This window comes from Triticum urartu, chromosome 2A, assembly GCF_056163025.1.
Source record: "Triticum urartu cultivar PI428250 chromosome 2A, HENAU_Tu73, whole genome shotgun sequence".
Taxonomy (NCBI): Eukaryota; Viridiplantae; Streptophyta; class Magnoliopsida; order Poales; family Poaceae; genus Triticum; species Triticum urartu.
The window spans coordinates 580,874,185-580,895,075 of record NC_141874.1 but is presented as its reverse complement, the minus strand read 5'-3'; the positions used below and the strand labels follow the sequence as shown (position 1 = coordinate 580,895,075).

At 44.4% G+C, this 20,891-nt stretch overlaps 3 protein-coding genes across 3 annotated transcripts; all 3 read left to right on the top strand.

Moving 5' to 3' along the window:
* The first annotated feature begins 5,836 nt into the window (after positions 1–5,836).
* On the top strand, positions 5,837–7,058 carry LOC147986023 (uncharacterized). The gene is made up of 2 exons (XM_087541838.1): positions 5,837–6,030; positions 6,100–7,058. The coding sequence occupies exons 1-2, from the start codon at positions 5,943–5,945 to the stop codon at positions 7,056–7,058; spliced, it is 1,047 nt and encodes a 348-aa protein (XP_087397964.1). The 5' UTR covers positions 5,837–5,942.
* Positions 7,059–7,236: 178 nt separating this feature from the next.
* LOC147986022 (uncharacterized) lies at positions 7,237–8,499 on the top strand. Its single transcript, XM_087541837.1, has one exon. The coding sequence runs from the start codon at positions 7,237–7,239 to the stop codon at positions 8,497–8,499; it is 1,263 nt and encodes a 420-aa protein (XP_087397963.1).
* A 1,070-nt stretch (positions 8,500–9,569) lies between these two features.
* On the top strand, positions 9,570–10,391 carry LOC147986021 (uncharacterized). The gene has a single exon (XM_087541836.1). It carries the CDS (start codon positions 9,570–9,572, stop codon positions 10,389–10,391), a length of 822 nt encoding a protein of 273 aa, XP_087397962.1.
* The last annotated feature ends 10,500 nt before the right edge of the window (positions 10,392–20,891 follow it).

Sequence of the window (20,891 nt, the reverse complement as noted above, 5' to 3'; positions counted from 1 at the left end):
TCCTAGCGCCGAACGGACGGCACCTCCGCGTTCAACACACGTACGGAACGGAGACGTCTCCCACGCCTTGATCCAGCAAGGAGGAGGGAGAGGTTGAGGAAGAGAGTCCAACAGCAGCACGACGGCGTGGTGGTGATGGAGCTCGTGGTTCTCCAGCAGGGCTTCGCCAAGCACTATGGAGGAGGAGGAGGTGTAGGAGGAGGGAGGGCTGCGCCAGGTTCAAGGGTGCAGCTGCCCTCTCTCTCCCTCACTATATATAGGGGAAGGGAGGAGGGGGAGGCGCCCTAGGGTTCCCTAGGGGAGGGGCGGCAGCCACAGGGGAAACCCTAGATGGGTTTGGGCGCCCCCACCCCCTAGGAAACTTGCCCCCCAAGCCGGGAGGGGCGGCTACCCTAGGGGTGGCGCCCCCACCTCTCCTGGTTATGTGAGATGGGGTGGGAGGGGCGCTCAGCCCCTTAGTGGGCTGATGTGCCCTCTCCCCTTGGCCCATAAGGCCCCCAACGCTTGTCGGGGCCTCCGAAACCCCTTTCAGACACGCTGGTCATCACCTGGTACCCGCGGAACAATTCCAGACTCCAATACCCTTCGTCCAATATACCGATCTTCACCTCCGGACCATTCCGGAGCTCCTCATCATGTCCGGGATCTCATCCGGGACTCCGAACAACCTTCGGTAACCACATACTATTTCCCATAACAACTCTAGCGTCACCGAACCTTAAGTGTGTAGACCCTACGGGTTCGGGAACCATGCAGACATGACCGAGACAACTCTCCGGCCAATAACCAACAGCGGGATCTGGATACCCATGTTGGCTCCCACATGTTCCACGATGATCTCATCGGATGAACCACGATGTCGAGGATTCAATCAATCCGGTATACAATTCCCTTTGTCCAGCGGTATTGTACTTGCCCGAGATTCGATCGTCGGTATCCGATACCTTGTTCAATCTCGTTACCGGCAAGTCTCTTTACTTGTTCCGTAACACATCATCCCGTGATCAACTCCTTGGTCACATTGTGCACATTATGATGATGTCCTACCGAGTGGGCCCAGAGATACCTCTCTGTTTACAGGGAGTGACAAATCCCAGTCTCGATTCGTGCCAACCCAACAGACACTTTCGGAGATACCTGCAGTGTACCTTTATAGCCACCCAGTTATGTTGTGACGTTTGGCACACCCAAAGCACTCCTACAGTATCCGGGAGTTGCACAATCTCATGGTCTAAGGAAATGATACTTGACATTAGAAAAGCTTTAGCAAACGACACGATCTTTGTGCTAGGCTTAGGATTGGGTCTCGTCCATCACATCATTCTCCTAATGATGTGATCCCGTTATCAACGACATCCAATGTCCATGGTCAGGAAACTGTAACCATCTATTGATCAACGAGCTAGTCAACTAGAGGCTTACTAGGGACATGGTGTTGTCTATGTATCCACACATGTATCTGAGTTTCCTATCAATACAGTTATAGCATGGATAATAAACGATTATCATGAACAATGAAATATAATATAATAATAACTAATTTATTATTGCCTCTAGGGCATATTTCCAACACTCATCTACACTTTCAATATCAGGTATGCTGCCTAGATCTCATCCGGGGCCAACACGTCTGTTTGTCTTGGGTAATCATTCTGTACAAACTTGATTCATCATGCTCATGACCTGGACGTAATAAACTTTATTCGGTCAAAATGGCACCTGATGGATTACATCTCAGGATGCCATAAACTTTAGCCTGGCACGAGGTTGGTCGTCTTGGACATCCGTATCTAATAAAACACTTTTTGTATGTGGGCATTGCCAGTTCCTAGTTGATAGTTTGATCCACTTCCCCAACTGAAGACTTCCGTTCCAACTAAAATGGAAAAAGGTAAGGAGAATTTGTAAGCGCATCCTACATAGTTATAGACAAATTAACTGTCTCCGAAACAGAAGAGAGGCATGCTACCTGAATTTGGAGAATCCCGATTAGCCTGTGATACAGGGGCAGAGAGAAGATCAAATAGGTATACGACCCTTGATGTCCTCCAAATTTAGCTTGGAACGACGACGGACGGCCTCGGCTGCGACCTCGTTAATGTTGGTGCAAATTGGCCATGAGGTACAGTGGTGCAAATTGGTGACCCATCTTCTCAGCTGCCATGGAGGAAGCCAAAGGAACCACCAGAGATGGGGAAGCGGTGCTGGGGTAGATCTCTTGTGCTGGAAAAGGACAGGAATACTAATTCAGGTTACCCAGAAAACTGAATGTATACTTCAAGAGGAAAATCAGGTGTGCTTATTATACTTCAAGAGGTAAATCTGGGTACCCAGAAAACTGAATGCAAACAGGTAAGTAATTCATGCAAGTACCTAAGCAAAATCAAGTGTGAAAAATCAAGTTTGCTTAGTATACTGCCATAGGAGACTCAGTCTACCCAGAAAACTGAATGCAAACGGATAAGTTATATGAAGTCTATATGAAGTACTGAAATTTCACATGAAGCGTATATGAAGTACTGAATGCAAACGGGTAAGTTATATGAAGTCTATATGAAGTACTGAAATTTCACATGAAGTGTATATGAAGTACTGAATGCAAACAGGTAAGATATATGAAGTCTATATGAAGTAACTAAGCAAAATCCCTACTGAAAATGGTGACAACCAAAATTTATATATGAAGTACTATACACACATCAAGTGTTTGTGCTCTTCAGCAACCGTTGGCAATTTGTACTTACCTGTTTGCAATATCATAAATAAGAAAGTCCATTCATAAAAATCATATCACAAACCAGTAGCCATCTTGAAGTAGGATGGCACGATCTGATGAATCTCTATTCATAAAAATTTATATATGAAGTACTATACACACATCAAGTGTTTGTGCTCTTCAGCAACCGTTCGCAATTTGTACTTACCTGTTTGCAATATCATAAATAAGAAAGTCCATTCATAAAAATCATATCACAAACCAGTAGCCATCTTGAAGTAGGATGGCACGATCTGATGAATCTCTATTTTTTTGCTGTGAGTTCATAGGTATATATGGGGAATCCACAAAGCAAAGCAGCGGAACAAATGACTTTGTCAGATGTACCTCCAGGTATAACTTCGTCTATAAAACTTGCTATACATGTCAAGCACTATCCCGCGCTGCTTTGCTGATGAGTAATGAAGTTGTTGCAGATCAGATGGAGGGGACAAATGGTCATGAGATTTACCCAAGTAGTCCAGGTATGATTTTGTGCGGATATATTAATCTTAAGTTTATGCTTTTAATGTGATCTATTATACCCACGGTTGTACGAACATCCTTCAGAACAAAGGATACTTGAACAGACCGAACAACCGGTTCTTCCCCAACCCACTGATGGTGATACCACAAATGTTCAACGACCTTCCCATCTGATTTCAGGTGAGTATTAAACATAAAATGCTTAATTGACACTCTTCAGTTAGCAGTACAGTGACTCGTTCTGTCCAATAACTGTTATTTTTACATCAAGCAGACAGCCCTGCAAAACGGGAAGAACCTTCGTTTGTGCCTCCCAGTTGTCTCACACAAGTTTGTGCCACAGATGTAGCACAAACTTCAAATGGTATTAACTGACGACGGTGTTTCTATGTAAACCGTATATCATGCCCACAGGGGTATCAACCCAGCTTATGGCTTTTGTGTTGTTCCAGTAGCTCTAGATGCGTCTCATATAGATGGAGGAAGACATATGGGGATTAATGCGTCAATGCGTTATGCCTTACAAGTTTTACCCGTGTCCAATGCAACATCCGATTACATGACTACAGCATCTGGAGTGAATATCGCCAAACAGACTATGAAAGGTAACTTGTCTGACGAAAAAAGGGATCAGATAAATGCCAAGAGACGAGCTGCTTATCGGAAGAAAAAAGAGGATGATGCGGTCAAACTCCATGGTAACATTCAAACTTCCCTTACAATGTCAGGTATGAATGTTTGTTTTTAATCAATACAGATGAACAATTAATACATCATGCTTTTTTGGTTCGACATGTCTCACATGTTGCTCCTTCAATGACAATTAACTAGCTAGCATGCAACATAATAACAATGAAAAGAGGGAGATAATAAACACGCGGAGGTGGGCTGCTTATCGGAAGAAAGAGGTTACCGTTGATCTTGAAGCAGTTGTGCAAAATGTTCTCCGGGCCCCTCTCGGTGATATCACTAATGGATATCAACCAACCTCTGTGGACCTTGACGAAAAAAAAGGAGCAGCTAAAAGCTCGGAGGCGAGCTACTTATCATAAGAAAAAAGAGGACGCTGTCGTCAATCATCTACATGAAAATCTGCCTGCCCTTGCAATATCAGGTATGAATATTGTATGTTTCAGCAGTACGATGATATATATAAGCCCGCCTCCGCAAACTATAAGCTTAGTATCGGAAGATAAATGACGAGTGTACCACCTTCAATATACAAAACATATGTGCAAAATGTTCCACGGCCCGCTCTCAGTGATATCACTAATGGGTGTAAACCATCTTCTGTGGACCTTGACGATAAAAGGGAAGAGATAAACGCTCGGAGGCGAGCTACTTATCGAAAGAAAAAAGAGGAGGCCGCCGTCAAGCATCTACATGAAAATGTGCCTGCCCTTACGATATCTGGTTAGAATGTCTTCTGTTTCAGCACTGCGATTATATTACATACCCGCTCTGTTTCAGAATATATGGTTAATATATTTTCATTAAACTCAAACATTTGAATCTTTTTCCAACATTATAAAATAAAACAACAGATGAAACAAACTTTGTATTGTCAATATTGATATTTGTTGAGATTATACTAGCTTCGTTCTTGTTGACCAATGAAGTTCTGATTATGTTTTCACACTGCTATATTACCAGCGAACCCAACTGGGTCGAGCAATACATCATTGTCACATGATGATGCAGTATTGCCTCATTCCACCACACTCACATCTGGTGTCTTAACAAACGAGCAAATTGAGCAGAGAAACGCGCGGAGGCGAGCAAGTTATCGAAAAAGTGGGTGACGGAACGATCGATCTTCAAGAAAGAAATCAAAAGCTGCGAGAATGGCGCATGCAACACCCTAAAACCATGACTTCGGATGAGAGGGGGGAGTCAAGTGCAAAGAGAAAGGCAAAGTATGCTGCAAAGAAAAACACCACGCGTGCTGAATCGATCGCAATGCCACGTCCAGATCTAACTAGCACATTGTCAAAACCTCATGCACATTGTCCGACTCTCGCGCTTTCAACCCTCACGCAACAATACAGTGAACAAACACAACATGCTCCTGTTGTCAATGCGGCCCCCACCTACATGAGCAACACGGAAACCGATGGTAGTTATCCTATCAGCCGTCATGTTTCATCATGTAATCATTCATCAGATATTTGTAATGATTCGATATTGTTATAGGTGCATACCTAAGCAGAACCTTCGGTGATGGTGCTGTAGATGGCGACCTCATCGAAATCAATGAGCACCTACAAAGTACCGACCAGCAAACCAGTGATCTGGTAACAATAGCGGATAATGGAGCGGACGAGCAGAGTCATGAGTCCAGAGCTCGGCGTAGGACAAGAGAGCGAGCTTGCAAGGGCAGTATGGCGGCGAAGAAGCGTCAGGAGAAAATTGGCAAGCAAAAAACATGTACGCTGGTACCACGTGGTGAGAGGAATGCTCTACTAGATCGGCGTAATGAAAGGTTTGCAGGTAGGGTGAAGACCCCAACTGTCAGGTCCATCTCCAAACCGGACATGACCGAGATCAAACAACCTACCGGAGTTGAAACACACGGTGCCTCGACCTCATCTAGCACACCGGAGTACACGATCAGAAGTGAAGGTAACACTCTCATCCTTACTCTCCTTGCGTCCCTTGAGACTGAACCCTCATTTATTGGTTTCGCAACTGAGCAGACGACATGGACGCTTACCTTAGTCATCTCATGAATGATAATGTCAACCCTGACAGCCTCTTTGATGATGAGTATTACCTGTTTGCTGGTGAAGGTATGTACACCCACTTGAGCAACATCCACCTGTTGGGAATATAACACTAATTATAAACATTGTTGACAGGCTCAGATGCTGATGACATGGAGCACGACGAATTGGAAGACTCATGTCACAATACCTATGTCGACCATGATCCATTGGACTATGTCTACTCAAACCTCCCAGGCCACACACACATCCCGAAACACGCCGCAAATTGCGATCACTGCAAGGCCAAGAAGTTTGTGTCCGAGGCCCCGGGATTCTGCTGTCGCAGTGGGCAGATCCAGCTGAAGCAACCGGAGCCCATCCCGGAGCTAATGAGGCTTTGGTCTAGCATGGATGCGGACTCAAGGCATTTTCGGGAGAACATACGGTTCTTCAACGGCAACTTCTCCTTCACAACCCTCAGCGTCAGCCTTGATGAAAGCTACACAAACATGAAGTCTGGGGTGTACACGTTCCGGGCGCACGGCACCATCTACCACAACATTCATTCCTTCGGGCTAACATCACATCCAGATCATCTACAGTTGTACTTCTACGACGACGACCCAGGCCTAACCCATCGCAAGGCTGCCACCGAGCAATTAGACCAGGATGTCGTCAGAAAGTTAGTGGACATACTCAGGGAAAACCCATACTCCCAGCAGTTTAGGAGTTTGGGTGCGCACAGGGACAACCTCGACGATTATAGGATAGACCTCAACACTGACCAGAGACTAGACCAACGGAAATATAATAGACCTCTGTCATCTGAGGTCACTGCAATTTGGGTGGAGGGCACTGACCTAGCGAAGAGGTTCGATCGTAGGATTACACTTTGCGGGAATGACAACCAGAGGCACAGTATACATGTGACGGCTGGCTCGTATGACCCGCTCTCTTACCCACTCTTCTACCCAAGGGGGGAGCTCGGTTGGCACCCGAAACTTCCTAAATGTGATGTCCCTTGGCCGGTTGTGCAACAACCAAGAGGTAGACGTGATGATGATGATGATGATGAGGATGCAGGTAAGCCTTATGCGTATTATGTCATTTAGATGAGTTGTATACTTCTCATATCAATCCTAATGTCCGTGTTACTCATCCTGTGCAGAGGGGAATAGCAGGTTATGCGTCTCAGTGAGAGACTATTACTGTTACATGCTCCAGACACGACCTGGGATATTCAATCCCATACTCTGTGGAGGACGATTGCTCCAGCAATGGGGGGTGGACATGTACATCAAGATTGAGAGTTGTAGGTTGAAATGGTATAGGAAGAACCAGACAAAGATCCGTGCCGGCCTGTATAAAGGAGTTGTTGATGCAATTACATCCGGGGAGACCCGGGAAAGCGTTGTTGGAGTAAGGATAGTGCTCCCTGGAACGTACCCAGGTGGCGACCGCGACATAAAGCGGAGGCATATGTATGCCATGGCAATTGTCCATACCTACGGGAAGCCTGACATCTTCTTTACCATGACCTGCAACCCTAACTGGGAAGAGATAACGAATGAGTTGTTTCCTGGTCAGGCAGCGCAAGACCGACCTGATCTTGTGGCTCGTGTGTTCCATGGCAAGCTAGAGGCTAGGAAAGAGATGTTGTTCAAGAAGAATATCCTGGGTGTTGTTGTCGCACATGTATATGTAGTCGAGTTCCAGAAGAGGGGCCTCCCCCACGCACACTTTTTGTTGATCATGGATTCTGCCTATAAGCTTGTCGTTCCGGAGCAGTACGACCGACTCATTTCTGCTGAGCTCCCAGACAAGCAGAAGTATCTTGAACTCCACGCCTTGGTGGTGAAACATATGATGCACGGACCATGCGGTGCTCTCAACTCCAAAAATGTGTGCATGCAACAGAACGAGTGCAAGTGCAGATACCCGTGGCCGTTCAATGAAAACACGACACAGGGCAAGGACTCATACCCAGTTTATCGTCGTCGAGATAATGGTCGGCAGGCTAAGGTCCGGGGTAAAATGTTGGACAACAGATGGGTTGTGCCGTATAACCCTTACCTTCTGCGGATGTTCAATTGCCACATCAATGTTGAGGTTTGCTCCAGCATAAAGGCCGTCAAATACCTTTACAAGTACATATACAAGGGCCATGATAGGGCTTCTTTCAGCATCGACCAGCCTGACGCCGATGGTAACATTGATGAGATCAAAAGATACGTAGACGCGAGGTGGGTTACTCCTCCAGAGGCGATGTGGAGGATATTTGGCTTCCCCTTGTGTGCCAATGACCCGCCTGTCCTACAGTTGCCTCTTCATCCCCCGAATATGCACAGGGTGGCATTTAATGAGCAAGCTCACTTGACCGACGTAGTCGCCTCTGAGAATGCTTCCAAATCCATGTTGACAGAGTATTTCAAAGCTAACCAAAACCACTCGTGGGCTAGGAATATATTGTACAAGGATTTTCCTGGAAGGTTCACATGGCAGAAGGGTAAAAAGTATTGGAAAGAGCGGGTGGAGCGTTATCAGATAGGTTGAATTGTGTCTGCCAATCCTGCCGAGGGGGAGCGATACTATATGCGTGTGCTGCTAAACCATGTTGCTGGCAACACATCCTATGAGGACCTACTCACCGTGGACGGTAGGCTATGCGGGAGCTTTAGAGAGGCTGCCAAAAGGTTGGGACTCATCGAGGCAGATAACACGCTCGACGACTGTCTTACCGAGGCAGAGCAGTGGGCGATGCCATGTTCGCTCAGGAGGCTCTTCGCAACAATTTTGGTGCACTGTGAGCCAGGCGACGTGTGTGGTTTATGGTATAGGCACTTCGAGCCTATGCCTGATGACTATCGGCGATCACACACGTGCCCGATTGAGGTGGAACAGATGGTGTTGCTTGACATTAGGGGTATGTTGCAGTCCATGGGCAAAGACATAGCTGATTTCGCTCTTCCATGCATTGACGATGCGTTCGACCCAACCGAGGGCGAGGCCAGAGAAGTGATCGAGGAATCCAACGTCGATTTTGACATCAACGACACTAAATTGGCTTCGTCGCTAAACCCTGAGCAGAGGGTTGCATACGACGAGATACTAGCTTCTGTTGAACGCGGTGATGGGGGTGTGTTCTTTGTTGATGGCCCGGGACGTACAGGGAAGACCTTCCTGTACAGGGCGCTGCTCGCCAAGGTTCAAAGCGAGGGAAACATCGCTATCGCTACCGCGACGTCAGGCGTCGCCGCTTCCATCATGCCTGGAGGCAGGACTGCCCACTCGAGGTTCAAGATCCCATTGAGCTGTGACGATGGTGCCTCATGCACCTTCACGAAGCAGAGTGGTACCGCCAAGCTACTGAGGATGGCCTCATTGATACTGTGGGACGAGGCCACCATGACTAAGCGACAGGCAGTCGAGGCACTGGACAACAGCATGCGCGACATCATGGGAAGATGGGACCGACCCTTTGGAGGAAAAATTGTTGTGTTTGGTGGGGACTTCAGGCAGGTGCTTCCGGTCGTCAGGAGGGTTCCCGGGGTCAGATAATCGATGCAACCCTCTGAAGTTCACACCTCTGGAAGGGTATGCGCTAGCTAAGGCTCGTCACCAACATGAGGGCTCATAATGACAGCTGGTTTGCGGATTACTTGCTAAGGGTAGGCAATGGCACCGAGGAAGTTGATGATCAAGGGAACATACGACTCCCTGAAGATATTTGTGTGCCATCTACAAGCGAGGGTGACGACCTAGAGAAGCTGATTGACCATGTGTTTCCGAGACTAGATGACAACATGTCCGATCCGAATTACATGACTTCATGCGCAATCCTCTCCACCACGAACGACAATGTTGACAAGATAAACATACACATGGTAGAGCGTTTTCGGGGAGAAGTAATCTACCATAGCTTTGACAGTGCAGAAGACGACCCGTATGGCTACTACGCTCCCGAGTTCCTAAATGGATTGACTCCCAACGGTCTGCCTCCGCATGCACTCAAATTTAAGCTCAACTGCCCTGTCATACTTCTGAGGAATATTTATCCGGCTAATGGTCTGTGTAACGGGACGAGGCTTGTGGTGCGAGGTTTTGAGAGGAACGCCATCGACGCAGAAATCGTGATCGGACAACACGCAGGTAGGAGGGTATTCCTTCCTCGAATACCCCTATGCCCGTCTGACAACGACATGTTTCCATTCAAGTTCAAGAGGAAGCAATTTCCTGTAAGGCTTAGCTTTGCTATGACGATTAACAAGGCTCAAGGCCAGACGATTCCGATTGTTGGCGTGTACCTACCTAATCCAATGTTCTCTCATGGTCAACTCTATGTCGCATTGTCTCAAGCAACCGCAAAGAGAAATATAAAGATCCTCATTGAGAAGGAGAAGGAGAAGGAGAATGCCAAGAAGCAAAGCGGTAAATCTAAGAAGTGAAAAAGACCTGCCTTGTCCTTACAGACCTCGATGAAGAACATCGTCTATAAGGAAGTCCTTACAGGCTGAAGTCCGCTCTTAAATATGTGAGAGGATTTACTCTTATGCTATAGGTAATTTGGTGCTCTTTGGTGTCTTTGTACATATCTCTATCTTTTGATGTTTGCAATTGAACTTTATTATGTTTATACTACAAGGCAAGTATTAATAATATTGCCTCGGATTTGTGACTTTGCAAGTTGCCAAATTTTGCTGTATGTGACATTATTTATCGTTTTGCTGGTTTGCTTATGTATATTATTCTTTTGTTGTTTTGTAATCAATCATCTACTACATCTAAACCCGGCTTTGTTTTCCTGCACAAATATTGCACACTGCCTTGATCACTCCGTTCTTGTAAAACTAGACCCCACTGGAGTGTTCTACATTAGAGAAATATTTATGATGTGGCCCCAAATCAGGCACAGTCAATGTTATTTATTTTTGTTTACTATGTCATTTTTTGACCGATGAGTATCTTGGTATTAGAACTCCAGTTACACCAATTTGGTTATTTGCATCTCAAGTTAAATTAGTCACTGTTAATCAAAATGAAATGTGGCCATTGGTTCTTCAATAATTGATGGTACAGATGGTCAAAGCAATAATGATATACCCCACTGGATTAATGGTATAGAAGTAGCTTATTTATGTTTGTTCCCTTTCCTTTACTCCTGGGCCATGAACAGATGAGGGCATGAACAGAAGTGCTAGGTGCATATAAATTCAGAGGGCACTTTGCTCAAGTTATATGCACGGTGCGCCAGCAAAGTTCTTCTACAAGTACTCCTAGCAGTTCAGAACTGCAAATACTCCTACTGCAGACAAAATTCAGTAAATTTCAGTCCATCTACTGCAAACTAAATTCAGTGCATCAACTCCATGTACTCCTAGAGTACTCTTTCTTTGAAATTCAGTGCATCTACTGGAAAGAAAATTCAGTAAATTTCTAGCAACTACTCCTACTGCACAAAAAAATGAGTGAATTAAGCATGCAGACATACCTGATGCTCCAGGGGCATAAAACGATAATCTTCAGAGATGTTGCAAATTGGATCAGAATCCAATTCTCAGTGTCAATCCCATATTTAATCATAAAATCCTTAAGAAGAAGGTGCAAGAATTTCAAATTTTCCTTTTTACGCAATTCGATTTGATGCAAGCAATGAGCTTCTTTAAGAATAATCTATAACCTGGATAAAGAGGAGCATTTGCTTTAGGTGAAAAAAACAAAAATAAAGGTTAAAAATTTCTAGAAGGTGGTACAGCGCTGAATATAACAAAATGAGGTTCTCAATTGTCAACTTACAGTATGGTATGTCTATGAAAATAAAGTACACAATAAGTCAAGAAATCTTAGCGTCGCATAACCAAAGGAGATTTATTAATGCTTGCTATAGAAGATGAGAACAGTAGGAAAGAAGATAAAGTACTAACATTGACAAGGGAGAACATCAACTTGTGAGAAATAAGGAAGGGCAAGAGGTAAGCTCACCGTCTCGAGCTTGCAAGTAATGCCATGTTGATGTAAGAATATCGTTGAATCTTCAGTAGGGTCTGATAGTCTTTTAGGCGATAAAGTACGCATGGGCTTCTTCTGAGTGCAAATTCTCATCTCACAATCCGGAACGTCAACATGCAGACATGTTATTCCCTGAAAAATCAAATCGTGATCAATATATTGTTCACCCTGACAAGCAACAAGAAAGCTTATAAAGTTATACTAACCAAGTTCTTTTCAATTATTACTTTACATTCAGTACACCCTACAACTAACTTCTTCTCATAACCACACAAGTCGATGAGCCTCTTGGCCAGGTGATCGTCAATAGCATTATTAGCTATGTCAACTCGGGAGGGCACCGTCTCATTTCATTGAATTCTTTTAGACTCTGAGAAATAAACACAGAAGATAATTAAGAAGCTTGTCAAATACAGTATAACGCAAGTGTCTAAATCATGAAAGGAGTCAGGATCATTGATTAAAAAATGGGAGCGTTACTAACAAGCGGTGGCAAGCATTACCAAAAGTCCTGTTGAAAAAGCAGAGTAATCGATTAGATGATCTTGAGTTTTTCATTGAGGACAGCCAAATCTTAAGGAGCATCAGTAAGGAAAAAATAAGAACCTTTGATGGATCATTGAGGTAGTCCCCATCAAAAGAGAAAATTGCAATGCCAACGGGTGCTTCATATAGCAGCACAATAGTCATGTCTCCTGTCGGGAAACCAAGTAAAGTACGCACGGGATTCATCTGACTCCAAATTATGATCTCACAATCCGGAACATCAACATAAAGACAAGTTATTCCTTGAAAAAGTAGGTGGTGGTCAGTACTGTTCACCCAGACAGAAGCAACAAGAAAGCTTACAAAGTATACTAATGTAACGCCCCGAGACCGATGTGCCAGGTGTCTACCAGTTATTCGTTGTTGTTTGCCTTGTCTTTTCTTGCGTGTTGCATCTTGTCATGTCATCATATGCATTGCATCATCATGTTTTCAAAACTTGCATCCGTCCCGGTCTCCTCGTTCCTTCTGTTGTCCGTTCTGAGCCCAGACACACTTGCACGCGCCCGCGGCATGTCCGATATATTATTTTCTAAGTGGCTGGAAAATGTTCTCGGAATGGGATGAGAGTTGACGTGTGGTCTTATTATAGTGTAGATAGACCGCCTGTCCAGTTTCATCGCATTCGGAGTTCGTTTGATAGCCCAACCGTTAAACTATAGCGGCATTATAGCCGGTTTTTTCGTCGGACGTTTTCGGTCTCCGGAAACAGTCGTCGGGTCTCTCTCTTCTCTTCTCTCAGCTCGAGACCGTCTACACAACCCACTTCTCATGAAGCTGAAGACTTTCCAGCAGCTGATCCCATCGCTACTGAAGACATTGGTCACCATGACCATGTTGAAGATGATGATGTCCTTCCTCAGCTCGAGCACAGCGAGCTCATCAGCATTGGTCGTCCTCTGACGCCAATTGCTCAGGATGCTTCATGGGCTGATCGCCCACAAGAGGAAGAAGACTTTGAGGCCCAGAAAACTCCAACTACACAGGCGTCGCCAGCGTTGCGCAGGCTTCGCAAAGGACCAAGGCCTCCAATCTCTGGGTCTGAAGCTAAAGCTGCTAAAGACATTCCGGCTGCATCAGCCGATGAAGAAGAAGCCCCACAAGCTTCTACTCCCTTGTCCCACCAAAAAGCGGTTCTCGAGGAGAACGTGATTGTGACTGACCCTCCAGCTCGTCAAGTGGAGGTTCAAAATCTTGAGGCTACCACCACCAACACCAATGAAGCCACTGATGTTGTCATGGCTGAAGCTAATGTGGAGCCCGCACCAACAAAAGCACCAGAAGTCAGCGAAGCCACTAATCCCACTGCTTCTGTTCCTGCGCCTGCTGTCGCTCCTCGGTTCAACTATCATGTTGAGCACAGGCCTCAGGTACAGAAGCCAATCCCAAGATTGCCCAGGTTCCTAGGTCCTGCATCAGCACCTGGATCCTTCAATATCAATGGCTTTAAAGCAGACAACACTTTCTTCAATAGCTCCAGGAACCCCTACTCAAGGGAAAGAATATCATCTGATCGGTTCTGGAGCTATCCGCAGTGAAGCTATTACTCCTGCATTCTTTACAATCAAGGTCGCATCTTCCCACACAAGCGTCTTGACATTGAAGCAATAGCTGGTCTGCCCTGTCTGGAAGAAGCTCTGGATTGCTTCAAAGAGGTTGGATTGCTGCCGTTCGTCACTGACCAAGAGCATTGGAATGAAGAGTTGCTGCTCCAATTCTATGCCACACTTCACATCCGTGGGTATAACAGAGATCCGAAGACTTGGGTCCTGGAGTGGATGACAGGAAATGTTCATCACGAAGCCAAAGCCTTTGACATCATTGAGCTCACTGGTCTACCCACTCCTGGCGATCTCTACGAATCTGGCTGTCAACTTCACAGTGAAGCTGTGGAGAGCATCTTTCAGAAGCCTGAACCTAACATGAGTCAGATGCTCAGTGTGATGAAGCCATTGCCCCAAGATGCTGCATATCCCAAAGAGTTCTTTGTTGAAGACCTAGAGTATCTGCCAAGGACTATTTATCACATCATAAGGCGAACTCTCTGACCCATCAAAGGACACTCTCCACATGCCAAGCTGGAAGGTGCAATGAAGACTTTGGTCTTCTATATTCTTCATGGAAAATTCTTCAATGCATAGGACTTCTTCATTCGCCAACTTGCTGCATCAGGCTCTGATCTGTTTGGCTTGAAGTTCTACGCCCCATGGGTAATGCAGCTGATCAAACTTCACTCCGCTATCTCATATCAGCCATCTGCTCGCAATCATCGGATTTTTCTGCCTGATGTGGATATGTCTATTGAAGCCATCTATCATGAGCCTACCAAGGAACCTCTAAGTCTTCAGAATGCAGAGCATCAAAGTTTTTCTCATAACATTGAAGGAGTTGAAGCAGTCACTCGTGTGTATCCTTTGGCTGGCACTACACGTGCACCGCATCCTGCGCTCACTGAAGCCACTGATAGCACCATTGCCCAACGACCCAAGAAGCGCACTCGTGTTCTCAATGACCGAGAGCTTCTTGTGGCTCTTCGTCAGAAACAGGATAGGCATCATGACTGGCTGAAGCGTCAAATGCAAAGCCTCTTGGTGGATGTTAATCGCATTCGCAATCTTGCCACCAAGAATGCCTTTGTTGCCCATGAAACCTCTCGACGCACATGGAAAGGGCTGACGCTGATGTGTTCTGAAGATGATCTTCATGAGGATGGCTTCTCTAAGCACTTCAAGTTTGACTCCGCACCTCCTCGAAGGGCAGTGCTGCGACGCACTCCATCTCTTGAAGACTCTGAGTTCTCTTCCTCTGCTACAACTGTGAATGCCAGAGTGATCGAGGATGAAGACGATGCTACTTCACCGCCACCTCCTTCAGCACGCTTCGATAATGCTCCAAGTTCTTCTGCATCGCCGAACAGCACCGACGACCCTGCTGCTTCACCTACTCTTCATGGGAACGAGTAGAGGCTCTATGTCTTCAAACCTTTTTGGTCCTTACTGACAAAAGGGGGAGAAGCATATGAGTTTGATAGTCTTCAAGCGGGTCCATATGGGCGGGTGCTTCATGTTTTGCTTCATGTTTACAACTCTCGTTTTGATACATTTGGTTCTTTGAGTTGTAAGACTTAAACTCGATGGTCGTCTGCTACTTATTTTCCATTTTGTGATGCGATGATAAATTCCGCATGTGCGACGATAAATTCCGCACTTAGATCATTTTGCAGACGTCCATTTTCCATTATGCATGTCATTATCTTCACATACCTTCACATGCATAGTGGATTGTCATCATAAGTTGAAGATGATCTCCACAAGCACAACCTGCCATGTGCATTTGCATTCCAAAAGCAAATTACTCATATGCACATCTTCAGGGGGAGCCCTTGCAACTTATGAAGACAATTCCTTATCCTTTACAATTTCACATATTATATTCCCCATTGAAAACTTCAACTAGTTTGTCATCAATCACCAAAAAGGGGGAGATTGTAAGTGCATCTAGTGCCACCCCTAGTTGGTTTTGGAGTATTGATGACAAACCTAGTTGAGGGACTAATGTGTTTGTGAGAATTCCAGGATAACACAGGTAGAAGTCCCCCATTGATTCGGTTTTCCTACCAGAGATGACCCCTAAAAATGTATGAAGACATTGATGTCAAAGGTGGTATATGAAGATATTCACATTGAAGACTATGACAAGAGAAGACATCGCATGAAGCCTATGGAGCTCGAAGACTTAGATCTTTCGTAGTTCTTTTTCTTCTTTGTTGAGTCATAGGAACCACCGTACTGTTAAGTGGGGTCCAAGAGAACCAGTCAGAATGACTGAAGTGATGCTTAACCAAAACCTATGTCTTCGAGTGAAGACTATGAGAGCGAATCTTGTCCAGAGTCGGACAAGTCAGCTTTGCTTGTAGCCCAAGTAAAGTTGCCGTGTGAGTTTGAAATCTGACCGTTGGAACATGTGTCAGTTCCTTAGTGACCCAGGGTCATTTCGGACAAATCAGGTCGGGTTGCCTAGTGGCTATAAATAGCCCACCCCCTACAACCATAAATGGTTGGCTGCTCAGAGTTAGTGTACGGCTTTTGTCGTTTGAGAGCAACCCACCTCGAAGCCTTTGAGAGAGAATTCCTTGCGAGGATAAAGCCCTAACCACCCAGAGCCAAAGAGAATTAGGCATCACTTAAGTCTTCTTGTCTGTGTGATCTAAAGACTTATTACACTTGAGGACTGTGAATCCTCCAGCCGGTTAGGCGTCGCGTTCTGAGCATCCAAGAGACATTGTGGATCGCTGGTGAACGAAGTCTGTGAAGGTTTGGGAGTCTACCTTGAAGACTTACCAGAGTGATTGGGCGAGGTCTGTGTGTCCTTAGCTCAAGGGGAATACGGTGAGGACTGGGTGTCCTGAGCTGCGTGTTCAGGACTGGGTGTCTGGGACTATGTGTCCTCAGGTTTAAATACCTAGCCGCCCTAACCAGATGTACAGTTGTCACAACAACTGGAACTGGTCCAACAAATCATTGTCTTCAACGTGTCACTGGTTTCATCCTTTCCTTCCCTTTACTTACTGTTGGTCCTTGTGAAGTCATTGTATGATTGCACTATCTTTTATCTTCACTGAGTGACTGCATGTTCTGTTTGGCTTCATAATATCTTCCTACCTGATCCTTACTACATTGCTGCTATTAGTCATTGTGTTTTCACTCCATTGAATACTTGACTATGGTTTGCCTAGTGTATTCTACCTTCCGCTGCATGGTAATAGGTTTACTTCTATCGTTTGTCTTCATAACTTCCACGTTTTGAAGACTTTCATAAAAATCGCCTATTCACCCCCCTCTAGTCGATATAACGCACTTTCAATAGGCGAAGTAGCAAACTTAGGATCACATTTCATTCTAGCATTCAGAGATTTTTCTTTATACTTGTGTAGTAATTTCACTTGATCATCTATACCATTGCAAGCAAGAATATCTCTAGTTGTTTCTTCACGCATAACATACCCTTCCGGTACCTTAGGCAATTCATATCTAGGAAGGCTAGTTCTAGCAGGTGTTTCAGGAGATTTAGTTTCAAGCTCATCATCAGATTCGACAACATCATGTTGTATAACTCTAGCAATTTTTTTATCAAGAAACTCACCAAGTGACACATCATCATTATCAAGCAAGGTACTAGCATCATCATAAGCATCATTCATAGTAGTAGTAGCATCATCAATAACTTGCGACATATCAGAATTAATAGCATGTGGTGGTGTTGCAAGTTTATTCATAATAGAAGGTGAATCTAAAGCAGAAGTGGATGGCAGTTCCTTACCTCCCCTCGTGCTTGAGGGAAATATCTTAGTCTTAGGATCCTTTAGATTCTTCATAGTGATAATATGATAATAATCCCAAGTGACTTGACAAATATAGCTATGATCCCCGGTAGCGGCGCCAGAAAAAGGTCTTGATAACCCACAAGTATAGGGGATCGCAACAGTTTTCGAGGGTAGAGTATTCAACCCAAATTTATAGATTTGACACAAGGGGGCCAAAGAATATTTGAAGGTATTAGCAGCTGAGTTGTCAATTCGACCACACCTGGAGATTAATTATCTGCAGCAAAGTGATCAGTAGCAAAGTAGTTTGATAGTTTTGATAGTAGTGATAGTAGCACTAGTAACAATAACAGTGATAGCAGTAATTTTGTAGTAAGTGTAACAGTGATGATAGCAGCAGTAACTTAGCAGAAACAATAATGAGAAGTTCGTAGGCATTGGATCGATGACTTGTTGGATGATATTCATCATGAGACAGTTATAACCCAGGGCGATACGGCACTAGCTCCAGTTCATCGATATAATGTAGGCATGTATTTCGTAAATAGTCATACGTGCTTTATTAAAAGAACTTGCATGACATCTTTTGTCCTGCCCTCCCATGGCAGCGGGGTCCATATTGGAAACTAAGGGATATTAGGGCCTCCTTTTAATAGAGAACCGGAACAAAGCATTAACACATAGTGAATACATGAACTCCTCAAATTACGGTCATCATTGGGAGTGGGCCCGGTTGTTGTCACTCCGGGATTGCCGGATCATAACACGTAGTAGGTGACTATAACTTGTAAGATCGGATCTAGAACATGGATATAATGATGATAACATAAACGGTTCAGATCTGAAATCATGGCACCCGGGCCCAAAGTGTCAAGCATTAAGCATAGCAAAGTCATAGCAACATCAATCTAAGAACATAGTGGATACCGGGGATCGGGCCTTAACAAAACTAACTCGATTACATGATGAATCTCATCCAACTCCTCACCGACCAGCGAGCCTACGAAGGAATTACTCACTCCCAGTGGGGAGCGTCATGGAATTGGCGATGGAGAAGGGTTGGTGATGACGAAGAACGAAGATCCCCCTCTCCAGAGCCCCAAACGGACTCTAGATCTGCCCTCCCGAGGAAGAACAGGGCTTGGCGGCGGCTCCGTCTCGTGGATCACGATAATTCTTTCTCCCTGATTTTTTTCTCTCTGAAAATAGGAATTTATTGTGTCAGGGTTGAGGTCTGTTGGGCCACCAGGTGGGTACAACCCACCTGGGCGCGCCAGGAGAGGGTGGTGCGCCCTGGTGGGTTGTTCCCACCTAGGGGCCCCTCTCCGGTAGGTCTTGGCTCCAGAAATTCTTATATATTATATAAAAATTCGTCGCAAAGTTTCGTTCCATTCCGAGAACTTTTACTTCTGCACAAAAACAACACCATGGTAGTTCTGTTGAAAACAGCGTCAGTCCGGGGTTAGTTTTCATTCAAATCATGCAAATTAGAGTCCAAAACAAGAGGAAAAGTGTGAAAAAAAGTAGATACATTGGAGATGTATCACTACAGTAGAGAATGATAAGGTTGTGCATTGGTTTATACTAACTTATCTCACGAGTTCTTGTTGAGTTTTGTGTGGATGAAGCTTTTGAGATTTAGGAAAATCATGATATGAGAAGAATTAAGGAGACACAAAAGCTCAAGCTTGGGGATGCCCAAGGCACCCCAAGATAATATTTCAATAAGTCTCAAGCATCTAAGCTTGGGGATGCCCCGATAGGCATCCCACCTTTCCTCTTCAACAATTATCGGTTAGTATTAGTTGAGCCTAAGTTTTTGCTTCTTCACATGATGTGTGCTATTCTTGGAATGTCATTTTGTTTTGTTTTGCTTGCTGTTTTAATAAAATACTTAGATTTGAAAGTTTTTTAAAAAAATAGAGTCCTCAAATAGTTGCCAGGGAGGCTAAGTAAGCGGCACGCACATCCCGTCATCGAAGCTCTTTTCTATGGAATTTCTCTAGTGCTTCACTTATATCTTTTTGAGCATGGTGTGATTTAGTATTTTTTTGAATAAATTCTCTCTTGCTTCACTTAAATTAATTGAGAGGAATAAATATTATGCTCATGATCTTCATTTATATCTTTTTGGAGTAGCTTGTCATTTACTCTTGTGCTTCACTTATATCCTATGAGTAAATTGTTGAAAAAATTAAATATCATGAAGTTGAAATCATATCATGCCTAGTGGTAGCTTCACATTGGGTTTATAAAGTGAAATCTTTTGAGGCTTGACAATCACAATATTGGTCATACAAGCAATTCATGAATAAATAGTATAAGGAAGAGAACTTTCACATGCAAATACACTATCTTGGAAATCTTTTGTGATTGTGAGCCCCCATCAAAATATTATATGCCAAAATTGTTGACGTTGGACAAGGAAGACAATGTAATGGTTTATGTTTGTTCATATTCACATAGAATTTATATTTTCATAGATCCTTCAACATGTGGTGCTTGTCCCCCATCTTTGCTAGCCAAAAATTCTGCACCAAGTAGAGATACTACTTGTGCATCCAAAACCCTTAAACCCAAATCTTATTTTCAAGAGTCCACCATACCTACCTAAGTATCGAGCAAGATCCTTGAAGTAAGTTGTCATCGGTGCAATAAGGTAATAAAAATTGCTTCTAAAAGTGTGAGATCATTTAGTGTAAGAGAAAATTGAGCATTGTACGAACTTGTGATGGTAAAGAATAAAAGTGACAGACTACATAATAAAGGTTGCCATCACAAGGGGCAATACAACGTGATGTTCTTTTGCACTAAGGGGTTGTGCATACAAACAAATAAGCGCATGGAAACCTATGCTTCCCTCTGCGAAGGGCATATCTTTTACCTTTATGTATTTACTTTTATGCAAAGAGTCAAAGTTCTTCTCTCTATTCCTTTTTATTTTTCTCTTTTGGCAAGCATCATGTGGTGAGGAAAGATCTAGGCACATATATCCAGTTGGATATGGGTAGCATGAGTTATTATTGTTGACATCACCCTTGAGGTGAATACGTTGGAGGCGAAATTATAA